The sequence below is a fragment of the Malus domestica genome, chromosome 10 (assembly GCF_042453785.1).
Source record: "Malus domestica chromosome 10, GDT2T_hap1".
Lineage (NCBI taxonomy): Eukaryota > Viridiplantae > Streptophyta > Magnoliopsida > Rosales > Rosaceae > Malus > Malus domestica.
This window is the reverse complement of record NC_091670.1, coordinates 29,666,593-29,680,697: the sequence shown is the minus strand read 5'-3', so window position 1 is coordinate 29,680,697 and position 14,105 is coordinate 29,666,593. Positions and strand designations below refer to the sequence as shown.

The window sequence follows — 14,105 nt, the reverse complement described above, 5'->3', positions numbered from 1 at the left end:
AACTTGTATGAAACGAGTTGAGCACACGTTTGAAGGGAGAAGAGATAACAAGAGGGTTGCATGCATAAGGATCATGTTATCTTCTTTGAGCTAGCTAGTTCTAGGGTTTGTTAATAGCAATTATGTACTCTGAAATCTTAATCTATAAGAAATGTATAATATTACCCAAAAAGTGTCACATCCATGCCAAAGATCTATCTAAAGTTAAAGTGTCCGATTAGACATTTCGTTGTTAGTTTACTTATATGACTAATTTTGCAGTTGAATAAGTTAGAATGTTGAGATTAATTAACAGATTAAATTGTGATTGAATATGGCCCACTGAAAATCATTTCTAACTCCCTATTTATGTAACTCTGAGATTTTTAAATGGAACATTCTGAATGATTTAGAACTAATTTAATATCACTTTTAAAATAGCTGAAAGCACATTATGTTGAAACATTTTTGGAATCAATATTTAATAAAAATACAAGTGAATCATGAAAAAACAATTGAAGTACTTCCTACAATAAGCATATAACTAGTGCTTCTTACAGGAAACACTTTAAGTGCTTTTGGAACTCAAAAACGTTTTTCTAAAAGTATTTTTTGTCATTTTAAAAACACTTTCAAGTAGTTCTTAATTAGTAATGTCAAGGCTTTTAGCTTTGGATTCTTTCAGTTGGCATATTCCGCTTAGCCATATTTGGCCTATTTATTCTTAAATTTATTTCTTAGCATGCATGTCATTCTAATTTCAAAACATTAACTTCATAAGAGTCTTTTTTTTTTTTTTTTTAATATAGAAAAGTGATATTGAGAGAGGAGAAGTCAAAGAGTGAACACCGAATACACAGAACAATACACTTAATCGACAGAATAACAATTTTTTTTATATAAGAAAAAATCAATACTAGTCAGAAATTATTTTCGTCTTAAAATTTTCACTAAGTGATTTATTTAATGTCCCTAAGATCTCCAAATCGTGGTTAGGCAAATAAATACTAATAACAATAATAATCTCCAAATCAACAGCAAGAAGAAGTAATTAGGATGTCGATCTGTAGTCCAAAACAATTCAGCTTGAGTGTTAAGCTTCTAAGTTATATCCAAAAAGGAACAAATAGGATGACAAAAGAAGACAATGATCGGTTGATGTCCAAGATTACGAGAAATTTTTAATTGTGACGGGAATACAAGTGGTACACTACATGTTTTAATAGAAATTGTGTGAAATTTTATTTTTTATGTTATTAACTTTTTAGTACACATATCCTACAATTTGTATAATGACACGTGGTATATCATCTCGTGTACCGGTCACACTGAAAAATCTTTCCAAGATTACCACTAAATCTGACGGATTAGGTCCAAATCCATGGGGTGAAATCCAAACATAAATTCTTAAAGCAAGGATTAACCAAATAATTGCCTAGCTAGCCACAAGAAACCCAAAGATTCTGCTCGTGACTTATTAAGGATATTTAATTAATTAAACATTGCACGGACACAATAGTAGAACTGGAACCTTATGCATGTCGATCCTTAAACACGATTACGACCAAAATTATAGAATTGACCCTCTCAGATTGCGTCGAAAATATCTCCATCCTTGAAGTTGAAGCAGCAACCGAAGATAACATGAGAAATATTGATTTAACCAACCAACAACAGCACCAGAATACTCCAAGTTAGCAAGAACCCACCAAGACGTTCATGTTTGAGCATCAAACATGTATTAATAAGTACAAAAGACACACCTAACACTTCCAAATTTCACAATGATTAGACAAAGCTTGTTTCCTGAAAAATCTGAAGGCTCGTTTAGTGTCCAGGATAAGATTGGAGCCATGTTGAAAGAAGAAATGAAGAAATTTTGTCTAAGCTAAAAGTAAAAGATGAATTGCTGATCATGAAGGAAATTGATCGCTTCTAATAACGCCCAAAATAGTAGGATATAAGTAGCTTATAGATTATCCCCTTTAATCCCTATAAAAGTAAAAAATTTCACACATCTGCCTCCATTTCTTACTTCAACAGACATGAATCTAATGATTTATCCTTCATTCCAAACGACTTTATCACCAAATGTCTCTTCCAATGCAATTGACTCAACACCTTCACCGCAGAAACATGCAAAGGTTTTGGGATGGTGGTGGGATTGCGGTACTGGTTAAGTAATGATGCTTGTGCATTCAAGCATTTCTTGTGTATATCGATTGTCCCATTATGCATAACCAAATTGTGGGAAGCTAGGCCAAGTGGTTAGTACTTAAAAATACGAACTTTCAAATCATATTCTCTCAAAGACTGCAATAGTTTAGAATATCACATTGTAGGGGAAAAAATAGTAATATGAAAATATAGTATTTCTCACGTCAATAAGAGTTTAATCTTTTAGAACTGGGAATAATAGAAATTAAATAGCCACAAAATGGTGAATATGAATGTGATTGGAGAGTAAATTTCTAATATCGAATGTCAATCTACAGTATCTAATACATATTGTTCGTATTACTAACAACGAAGTAGACTCATATCCGGTACCAAACAATCTTTTCCCAATTTGATTTTGAAATTTTTAGGTGCTTCTTTGGTCCTACGACTAATATTAGTCGTTGTCCATTTGTTATGATTCACATTCATGAGAAAAAGCCCAGATTCAATTCATTAAAAGCAGTATTATGGAAGGCTATCAGCTAGTTGTATTTCTTTTGTCTCAAAGTCTTGTTGGACAGGCTCTCCACCAGCCCTCCGAAGTCTAGCATGCCACCAACTGTTGTATTTTGTAGTCGGACCAGCTGCTTTCAGATCATCCGCGACAGCTCCCCGCTGTCTCGAACATCCCACATACTCTGAAGAACTATGAGGTTTTGGTGAAATTCGAATAGCAGCATGTTGACTTGCACACCAGGTAGTTCTGTCCACAACCTTCACCAGTGATAGCAGCGAGATGTCCAACAAAAGGAGCTCCGAGTGTACTCTTCTGTAACTCATTTTCCTACTGTGCTTTCAAGTACAACGTATTACAAAAAATGGATAATCAAATCAGAAGAAATGAATTAAGCATGAATTCACATGGATGCTGTAGAACTGAAAAAAAAAATCAGATATGAAAGGAATAATACAAGACCTAGCAGATCTTCTATCCTTCATGCTCATGCGGGTTGGGCTGGTTTGCTGATACGATGACTTTGTTTGTTCGTCCACATTGGACGGCCTGCAAAAATTCTGGTCATGTACCTAGTAGAACGTATATTCAGCAGCGCTGGTATACCTATAATAAGATAGACAGCCAAGAGAAGCACAACAATCTTATGAACCCATGGGGCTGCTAGTACTATTCCTGTTTTTCAATCTTTTGAGACTTGAACAACTAAGCCTGTCAGTCTCTTGGCAGTTTTGAGATGACCTGAGCCTATTAGATCACAAAGGTGAAATCTCATTAGTGGAGAAAATCGAAGACCCGTCTTCTCTAAAGGAGCCATCATCATTTATTTGCATCTCCTGGGGTTTAGAAGAGAAAGAATTTCCTTTCTTCCCTGAACAAAGAGGATCTCGTGATTCAAAATTTAGACAATTTTCCTGTTCAAACTTTAAAAAAATGCAGTAAAATGCCAGAGAAAACTCAATCTCCATAAGTGTCGAATGGCCATGGTACTTCAAAATCTCAAAGCTAACATTTTGAATAACAAAAGCTATGTCTCTAATCTAGCAGCCTACAAGTTTACAAAGTTAACCTTTTATTATATACCTGAGAGAGGCCTTTTAGTACCGAACCAATATTTGAAATCACAGACCAATGAACATTTTGATCAATAAGTTGCCGAGTCTAGAAGTAGATTTCATAGTTAAAAAACTGGACACCGTCAAAAAATTCAAAAGGAACCCAATAAACAGAACTAAGGGGAAGCATTCCCCATAAAAGGAGCTGCATAAAAATCTTTAAGAGGAAAGATATAAATCAAATCATGCTCAGTGTAAAATTATTTCACTAGTTTCCGACACCACAGACCAAATAACCATAGAATGTACCATATAATCAATGAGGGAATTCACACAGCTGCAACATATTATACTATTGAATAAGTAAAAGCGCACTTACAAAGAAAGCCAGAATTGATTAAGAGGGAGATGTGTTCATCCTTCACCTTTCCTCCACGAGATAATAATTTACACTGCCGCAAACCATTTTTCATTTGGATTGTAATTGTATTGTATTGTATCTACATAGCGACTTGTTCAATCATTATCTTGTTAAGCGCATTAAACTGCCTTAAAAGAAACCTTCTCCGAGAAGTACACAGATACTCCAATCACTCACAAGTTCTTGATGTCCAATACTGGGTTTGAGTTTCAAATAAATAACGTGTCACTTAAACCACTTAAAAACTTCAAGAATATCTTCGTCCTTTTCTTCGAATCTTTTCACAACCTTTTCCATCTACATATATATACAGACAGCAAGAAGTTCATCAATGTACTGTCATGTCCTAACAAGGTTTTGACAAGGCACAAAATTGGAGGAAGCACACACCCAGACCACGTTTAGTGGACATTCATTACTTCTTTTTACGACAAGATAGCAAGATAGAGAAGCATTCCTCACTTAGAAAATATATGATAAAATGCAATCCTGCTTCTGAATAAACATGTAAATATTCTTGTAAACAAACCTGGCAAAGATAGTTATCCAAAAAGATTATTGCATGATCGTCTTGTCCAGTATTTAACTTGAAAACCCGTAGTACCTTCTCTCTTCTCAGAGTCTGCAAAATATTAGTAACCTAGGTCAGTCATAAGAGACTCCTGAAGGAAGAAGGTGCCAACTATCTTAAAGTGACATTGCACCTCACACCTAGAATCGAATTCCACCGTTGATGGAAAGAAACAAAAGTGTCAAGTTCTCTCAAATTTTGGGATAAAGTTGTATATGTACTGATCAGTAACTAAGATCATCGATTCAATTCTCAAGCAAAAGGGCTTCACAACAACATTACTACTCTTGTAAAAAGCAGATTAAAAATGTATTCGAACTTCAAACAAATTTCTGTTATCTTCTTTCAAGTTCTCACAGACCTCTAAAATCTCGGTCCACCTGCGTTCTGTCGTCTACAATGCTATACAACTGTGACCGCAAAATGAAAAGCAGAACTGTTACCTGAAAAAGGCATGAATCAAACAAAAATCAAATTGGCTAGAGCACCCAAGTTCGAATCGGTCCCCAGTATAATTAGATTATAATATCGCTCAAATAAAACAAACAAAAATCAAATTGCCGCGACGAATACAACTGACTAACCACCACCTTAAACGGTGGCAAACACTTGGGAAACAAGAAAAGCTACAAATTCACAACTATTCAATTAACTCAGCTGCTTGTGAAATCTGAAACTTAAAAAAAAACAATCACATCAAAATCAAAAGTTTAGAATCCTAACCCTTTCGTTGTTCGGAAACTGAGCTCGCATCATCCGAAGACCCAACCAACGTGCTGCTGAATGTAAGATTTTCCTCTGCATTTGCCCAACAATTAATAATTGCTGATTAATATGAACTACCCAAATGCAATAAAACATTTCCCAGATTTTCAAATCCATAAAAATGATCAACTAAAAGTGTAAAAAATACAAATTTTAATTCTTTTTATGAAAACAGTGAGGATATGCACCTAGCCTTGGAATCTGATCGAAATCGCCGGTTGGGGCATCAATGTCTGCTTCTCGCTGCGTTTTTACCTTTGAAATATTATTCGCCATCTTTTTGCTTGTGGGCTTGTGGGGAGGATCCGAAATTCGATTTGGGATTTTAGGTCATAAAAAAAATAAAAAATAAAAAATATTTAACCATAAATTTCCTGTACTGTTTATTTTAATAAAAAAAATTATATTTTTACATTAAAAAATTAATCATAGAATTTTTCACTTTATTTTTTATTTTTTAAAATTCAAAATTTTTAAATCATTTTTATTAGTTTAAAAAAAAAAAACCTAAATCCAACGGTCTGATTTGGGGTTTTGCGAAAAGTTTGAAGCTTTTTGCTTTGCTTGTTCATGTCGGTTGGAGGAAACCCCGTAAAGATTGGCTTTTTTACCGCGCGACGTATAACTAACGGTTAAATTGACCAAAAACGACATGTTGTCTGAGTGGGCCAGTCATGCCAAAAATACTTCACGATATTCTTTTATGCAAAGCAATATTGGTGGGCCAGTCACGCCAAAAATACTTCACGATATTCATAAATGTCGCTGCTCATGCTGTAATTTTATATGTTGTCTCGTATAGAGATGCTTTTTATTTGGATGCTCTGGATCCAGAGTTTTTATTTAATATTTTAGTAGAAGATATAAACATTTCGATTCATATTTAATAAAGTTTACTTTTTGACAAAAAAAAATTCATTGATGAAAGATTTTGGTATTCACTTTTAAGGGAAGGGATCTCATCCGGATCTCTCCCATCAAGTTCTAAGGATTCAAAGATTCGGATTCTTAAAATTTGAATTATAATAACTTTTAGAGAATCTTCTTATTTGTAATCGTTGGATTAAATTTCAACGATCTGAATTTTCAGATTCTTAGGATTTGGTGGGAGAGATCGGATGGTATCTCTTCCTCACTTTTAATATACAAATTCCTTAATGTTAAGGGTATAAGATAAAGTAATGGGGAATTCTAATTTAATAATACTTGACCTCAAACGCCATCTCATGCAATCACGTCGAAGTAGTTGCATCATAGCCGATCCAATTCAATTAGCTTAGTGACCTCCGGTTTGATCTACTAGCAGACAAAGAATTGTGTTGAAAATATCAATTGATAATTGCACATTAAATAAGAAATGTTTGGTGAGGACCTGCCGACTTTAGTTTAATGAGTAATGTTATTCATACTATGTTTTTTTTAATTTTATTTTCATACTATCTTAGGTGATATTTGATATAGACATCCACATCATTTAAATTAATCAGATTTTTAAATTTAGTTCATTATTTAATAAACTAATAATTAAGAAAAACTAGTTAATTAAATGATGATTGTGGTATACGAGGAGTCTTTCTCCTTCCTTTCCTTGGGTTTTGCAAATTTTTCAAATGATGTGGCTGTCCACATCAGAAAATGTGGTATAAAAACATGGTATGAATAACTTACTCTAGTTTGATACGATATAAGTTTATACGACAAATTCAAAAATGTTTAATGAAAACTATATATACAATATGAAAAAAGTTATCACGGTAAATTGTATTGTTAAATTATAAATATATAAATTAATCGCTTAGACTTAGAGTATATTAGTTTATTTGAAATAAAAAAAAGTAACATGAAAGATGCATGGTATGAGATTAACTCTTTGTGTCACTCTAATTCCTATTTTGCATGTAGTACATTATAAAGGAAGTCAATAATTAGGCTAATTTGAACACTTACGTGTCGTAAAGATATATAAGAACGTTGTGATTCTAATTCATTCTTTTGCAGTTATTACATTACAAATTATAATGTGTGAATCATTTTAATTTTGTGTGTGTAACAAACACAAAGGAATTGAGAATTAGACTAATTTAAATGCACATGTGCCATTAGATGTAGATTGAAAAATTAAGAATAAGGACCTAACCGCAAAACAATTATGATGTCTCAGATTAGAGGACTATTTTGCATTGTTCCAAATATGAGTTTTCATGTGAGAACTCCTTATTTATTGCATTCAGTGGACTCACTTTCTATTGAACACCTACATACTTGTCTTGGTGTGATTCTAACCAATATCTCCAAACCAGTCACTATGACACCATCCATGGAGAGAAGACATAATATGTATTAACCTATATGAATGGACCAATTTTCAATCTATAATATTTAGTGTGAAAACTTTAAACAATAATACTTACCTTTATACTAATCCAAATTAATTTAATATGTAAAATGTTCATAAAGACCTGGTGAATGTGTAGATTTACACAGTCAGCCTCACACAATTAAGACTTTGGCACTTGACTTTATTTGTAAGTGAGAGGTTTTAGGTTCGATTCTCACCAAAGGTAAATTTAGACCACATTATTGATAGATCATTATAAGATTGAATTCATCACTTATCTTAGCGTAAATAAGCTAAATTAAAAAAAAAAAAAAAAGAACTGGACACTTCCTATCCCACTTGCCACCAATGCTTTGTAAAAAATAGTGAAAAAAGCAAAGGACTTTTCACTTTCACGCGCCAAAATCTCCCATGTGACGTGTAAATGCCGCGTATTCACTCACTCGTCTCTCCAAACGACCACCTGTATCTGTCGTGTTTTCTCACCGTCGCCGTCTCTCTCTCTCTCCTCTGTAGATCTCACTCTTTGTTTATTACTCGAATAGATCTCTCTCTCTCTCTCTCTCTCTCTCTCTCTCTCTGAGTCAAATTCTCACATCACACATTCTTTTTCAATATTCTCACTCCTCCCTCACAAGAATTAAGGACCCCATCTCTCTCTCTCTCCTCTGAGAAAAATCCATCGCAACAAGGTACGTCCTCTGCTCAATCCTCATCCAACAACGGACGCCATCTAACGGTTCCGATCCATCCCCACTCTCCAATCTCACTTACTCTGTTTATGGCCCATCTGCAATTTCGAGTCTCTCCAATAAAGATTTTTTTACTGTTTTTCTAAAAAATTTCATCTGGGCAATTTCAAATCGGACGTTTTCAGCTTTGGGAATTAACGTTGCCGACGCTTTTTGCGATTTCACGAGCTGGGTCGTATCAATCTCTGTCTATTCTTGTTTATTAAAGTTGAAGGTCTCACATTTATTCTGTATATGGCAACTGTCAACTGTCGGTGCTTTTTCGTCTGCTAATGCCTTGCATCTTATTTTTTGGATTTCTTGTTTCCGATTTTATCCTCCTTCCTCTTCATTCTTATGCTTTCTATTGGTATCATTCGTTTTTATATGCCATTTATTTAAGCTATTTAGGGGATGTATTCAATTGGGATTTAGAGGGATTTTAATTCTTTTAATGAATTTAGGGTATTCAATCAGGATTTTAAGTGATTCTCTGAAATTCAAGGTGTATTCAATTAGAATTTTAAAATAGTTTATTCAAATCCTTAGAAATCTGGGTGTATTCAATTAAGATTTCAATTAAGATTTTAAAGAAGTTTATAACATTCCAGATGTATTCAATTAGAAATTGATTTTAAAGGATTTGAGAAAGTTGAGGAATTAAAGGGAATTGGAGAGATTTCGTAGTGTATTTTAAGCACCCATAAATTTTACCTCTCTCCATGAGATTTTGAGATTTTGAGGTAATTGAATTAAAATTTTATATGGAATCTCTACAAATCAATTGAACTCCGTAAAAATCCATGGATTTATAAATCTCTCAATTTCTCAATTGAATACACCCTTAATCTGTGCAGACAAATCAGGTAGCGGTACTTTTTTTTTTCCAGATTTGTTCCTCTTTGAAGGAACTGGGTCAGACTTGAATTCGTTTTTTGATTGCTGGGATTCAATTTTGGTAGCTTTTTGTACTTGTTTCACTTGCTTTGGTTTGGTTGGTGTCGGTTTGTGAGTATCTAACACTACCTTTTAGCCGTTAGTTTCTGGTTTTCCTTTTCTGTTTTAATTAATGACATTAGGTATTATCTCAAGTCACAAGTTAATATCTTCTTCTTTTTCGTATAATATGGATTGGATTAGGATATGATTCATTGTGAATCTTTGCGATTTTACTAAATCGAGTTATGGGGTTCTCTTCCTTTTCATAAGAAAATACAGTGGAGTCATAGAGAAACTTCATCTGGATTACTTGAAGTGATGAGTTGAATGTCTTAATCTTATATGTTAATTTTCAATTTTTGAATTCGTAGTATCGCGGATCATTTTCTTTATGTACTGGCGTTGTATCTGTAATCAAAGGAACTAACCAGTTTAATGTTGTTTAGGTGATTGAAGCTGTTTCTGAAGTGAGACATCGACTGATCTTCCTTTTGGAGTGAAACTGGAGCTGGCATCTTGTAGCTTGATTTTGAACTCTGCATGTTGAAGTTGAAGTAGAAGGGTGATTTTCTTGTTGGTTTCCAACAATGTCTCGGGGGAGGGCTGACGGGAGCCAAAAGAAACGTTTGGTCACCTCAGTTCTTGTTTTGGTAATCATTTGTGGTCTCCTATATTTTTATTCTAAGAAAAATGGTTCCTCCGCTCTCGAGTATGGCAGTAAGATTAGAAAATTTGGTTCTACTTACTTGGGTGTGGATGAAGATGTTGGCGATTCACCTCCCAAACTTGGTGAAGATGAAGAGGATGGCGTTATATTGAAGAGCATACCGGTGAGTTGCCTTCGCTAATATTTACTATGTCGTTTCACTTCATAGTGTACTTATGAGTTATTTATCTGAGTTATATATATTTTTAGACTAATATAAGTATGTTTTCAATGATGAAGGTCTGTGATGATAGACATTCAGAACTGATTCCTTGCTTAGACAGAAACCTTATCTACGAAACAAGATTGAAATTGGATCTGTCTGTGACGGAGCACTACGAGAGACACTGCCCAGTGCCTGAAAGGCGATATAACTGTTTGATTCCACCTCCTCCCGGATATAAGGTGAGATCCTGCTTAAGTCTTTACATCAAATGGAATTGAACGAGGAAAGTTTGTATTAGAAGTTTCACTTGAATAATATAGTCTGAAAAGCTTTCCTGCTGTTTTTATGTAAATAGATCCCAATCAAGTGGCCTAAAAGCCGAGATGAGGTATGGAAAGCAAATATACCTCATACCCACCTTGCGACTGAGAAGTCTGACCAAAAGTGGATGGTTGTCAAAGGTGAAAAGATTGGATTTCCTGGAGGAGGTACTCACTTCCATTATGGAGCTGACAAGTACATCGCATCAATGGCTAATGTAAGACAGTGGCCCTTCACAGGGTAAAAAATTGAATTAGTGAGTAGAAATTTAGTAAATCTGTAATATTTTCTTTCATGATAAAACACTGACTATTTTTTATTTGGATTGGCAGATGCTCAACTTTCCTGAGAACATTTTAAATAATGGAGGAAGGCTCCGAACAGTCCTTGATGTTGGTTGTGGTGTTGCTAGTTTTGGAGGATACCTGCTGTCTTCTGATATTATCTCAATGTCCTTGGCACCTAATGATGTTCATCAAAATCAGATCCAGTTTGCATTGGAGAGAGGAATTCCTGCATATCTTGGTGTTTTAGGGACCAAGAGACTCCCTTACCCTAGTAGATCTTTCGAACTGGCTCATTGTTCTCGCTGTAGGATTGATTGGCTTCAAAGGGATGGGATACTTCTCCTTGAGTTAGATAGAGTACTTAGACCTGGAGGTTATTTTGCCTACTCATCTCCTGAAGCCTACGCACAGGATGAAGAAGATCTTAGAATTTGGAAAGCTATGAGTGCCCTTGTGGAACGGATGTGCTGGAAAATTGCTGCTAAAAAGAACCAAACTGTTATTTGGGTCAAGCCGCTGACTAATGATTGTTACATGGAAAGACCGCCTGGTACTCAACCACCCCTTTGCAGATCAGATGATGATCCAGATGCTGTCTACAACGTGAAAATGGAGGCTTGCATCACACCATACTCTGAGCGTGAGTCCTATTTCCTCCATTTTCTAAACGATTTCTATAATTTCTGTGCTTTGTTAGTTGTCTTGAGAAGTCTCGAAGTAACAAGCCAGAACCTTTTTTGGTCTATTACATTGTTATTTGAGAAATACTAATGTAGAAAATGGACTCACCCGGAACTATAGGTTGCTGATACTTTTGCAGTATCTAGTTGTTTAAATAGCAGAGTTGAGAAAGCATTTACATTTTGTTGGTGTGTTCTTTTCAGAAAACCATAGAGCAAGAGGAAGTGGTTTGGCTCCTTGGCCTGCTCGATTGACTACGCTTCCACCCCGTCTTGGTGATTTCGGCTATTCCAGTGACATATTTGAAAAAGACATGGTAATTCTCAAAAAACCTACATCTTTTTTACCTACTCTGCCATGGTAATATTCACATATATAAATTACCAACATTACCAACATACAAATACTTGGTGTATGACAGTATTGATGTGTTGCAGGAAGTTTGGCAACAAAGAGTTGAAAATTACTGGAATCTTTTGAGCCCAAAGATTAATTCCGACACAATAAGGAATGTGATGGACATGAAGGCAAACTTGGGTTCATTTGCAGGGGCTTTGAAGAACAAAGATGTTTGGGTTATGAATGTGGTGCCCGAAGACGGACCTAACACACTAAAAATAATATACGACAGAGGACTGATAGGCTCAGTACATAATTGGTACGTTGGACAATCTTTATGAGTTAATATGCCTTTTGTTTTTGATATTCACTCCCTGTATGATTGGGACAAACAGAAAGATGACGATGAGGATGGTACTACTCACTGCTGGTAAGGCGAACTAGCCCATGAAAAATTTCAATTAGAAACTTGTAGAACCTTGAACCGTTGAGGTAGTTGGTTTTTAGAATGAGAAATTCCCACCTACATAGTTATGCTGCCATGTATAGATTTGTTGTTACTCTTGAAATATTACTAGGCAAGATCTCAGGCTTACTTTCAATCTTAGGAACGAGAGAACCTTTCGTTGGATTGCATTAGGCATAAGTGCATGATGTATAAACATGATACCAATTTTCTTTGCCATTGTAACATTGATCAAATATTGATATATTTGTGTGGTGCAACTTGTGACAGGTGTGAAGCCTACTCGACCTACCCACGAACTTATGATCTACTTCATGCTTGGACCCTCTTCTCCGATATTGAAAGGAAAGGATGTAGCAGTGTTGATTTGTTAATTGAGATGGATCGCATCCTGAGGCCCCAAGGTTTCATCATTGTGCGTGATAACCGAAAGGTGGTGGAGTTCATAAACAAATATATGAAGGCGTTACACTGGGAAGCAGTGGCTACCGCTGATGCAGAGGGAGGCACCGAGCAGGATGATGATGTGCTGTTTGTTATCCAGAAAAAGATTTGGCATACGAGCGAGAGCTTTAGAAATGTAGATTAGCGCAATATGATCCCGGCATTTCACAGGGCTGAAGATACTACTGGTTTTATTTATAATTTTGTTGCATTTGCTCAGGTTACTTTTTTGTTTTCCTCAGCTTTTCCAATTTTCTTTGTTCCTCTAATTGATACAGAAAGGTCACAAAATATGTTTACATTCTATTTATAATTCATTGGGAAATTGTAAGATAATCACTTTCTGCTATTGATTGGAGAAAAATAGAGGCATAGCCCATCTGCCTATGAGAGGATTGAATCTGTAATCTTTAGCAATATATATGATACTAACGGAAAAGTATACGAGTGTTTTTCTCTATGCACTTGAGTTCAAATTTCATCCTGCTCTTTAATTTAATTGAAGATGACGTTTTTTGGAGTTAGGCCATTCTTGGAGCTTGCAGAGGATTGGGCATATTGGATTAGGATTGTAATTTAAGGTTATCATTTTGTTATTTTGTTTCCTAGTTTTCTGGATGGCCTTATTTAGGCAGGATTAGGAATAAGGTGCTGTTTATAAGCGCCAACCAGCCACTAGGGTTCCACTACACGACTTGGCGAAACTCTGGTGAATTGCAAACTACAAACTACAAGGGTGATTTTCTTTTACTCAACTCTAATGAATATATATATATATATATTGTATTATGATTATGCGTAACTAATTTTTTTTGCTAGGACATCATAAGTTTTGACATGAATATGTAGTCTCTTATCAATTTACTTATAAAATTATGCATGCTTGCTTTGAATTATTAATCACCGCGTTTAAATTATTATGTCCCAATGCTTAGCTACCATTAGGATATTTAGACAAATACTTTAATGCAATTTTTGTTGGAACATTCCCCCTAAAATTGAGGAAGGCTTCTTGCAATTGATAATTGTATTTCACTTAAAGCGAATATCATGCTCTTAAGGGTTGCATGGTTTTTTCAAAAGGTTTTTGCAAAGCGTATTTGAGTTTTGTATATTTATATTTGATATGAATATCACAGACGGATTACATGTTAGATATAAGTTCTTGCTTGAACTTCACGAGGAGAATATGCATTAGGAAAACCTAACCTTCAAAGCTTGT

The 14,105-nt window shown here is 34.9% G+C and overlaps 1 protein-coding gene and 1 long non-coding RNA gene across 11 annotated transcripts; one reads left to right on the top strand and one right to left on the bottom strand.

Moving 5' to 3' along the window:
- Positions 1 to 2,417: 2,417 nt before the first annotated feature.
- Positions 2,418 to 5,794, bottom strand: LOC103445615 (uncharacterized). 3 transcript variants are annotated; one of them, XR_011572038.1, is made up of 8 exons: positions 5,654 to 5,794; positions 5,424 to 5,498; positions 5,062 to 5,143; positions 4,659 to 4,751; positions 4,307 to 4,426; positions 4,088 to 4,160; positions 3,116 to 3,202; positions 2,418 to 2,986 (listed from the first exon to the last, which is right to left on the bottom strand). It is a non-coding gene; the product is annotated as an uncharacterized lncRNA (long non-coding RNA). The 3 variants fall into 3 exon arrangements; XR_011572039.1 differs by having other exon boundaries at positions 2,527 to 2,986; positions 3,111 to 3,202; XR_011572040.1 differs by lacking the exons at positions 2,418 to 2,986; positions 3,116 to 3,202 and adding an exon at positions 3,476 to 3,524.
- A 2,395-nt stretch (positions 5,795 to 8,189) lies between these two features.
- Positions 8,190 to 13,343, top strand: LOC103445616 (probable methyltransferase PMT3). 8 transcript variants are annotated; one of them, XM_008384630.2, is made up of 8 exons: positions 8,190 to 8,495; positions 9,920 to 10,303; positions 10,420 to 10,584; positions 10,701 to 10,883; positions 10,999 to 11,593; positions 11,838 to 11,950; positions 12,072 to 12,292; positions 12,710 to 13,343. In XM_008384630.2, the coding sequence occupies exons 2-8, from the start codon at positions 10,061 to 10,063 to the stop codon at positions 13,026 to 13,028; spliced, it is 1,839 nt and encodes a 612-aa protein (XP_008382852.1). In that variant the 5' UTR covers positions 8,190 to 8,495; positions 9,920 to 10,060; the 3' UTR covers positions 13,029 to 13,343. The 8 variants fall into 8 exon arrangements, with proteins under 8 accessions (XP_008382852.1, XP_017190682.1, XP_008382853.1 ...); XM_017335193.3 differs by having other exon boundaries at positions 8,200 to 8,542; XM_008384631.4 differs by having other exon boundaries at positions 8,269 to 8,769.
- Positions 13,344 to 14,105: the final 762 nt, after the last annotated feature.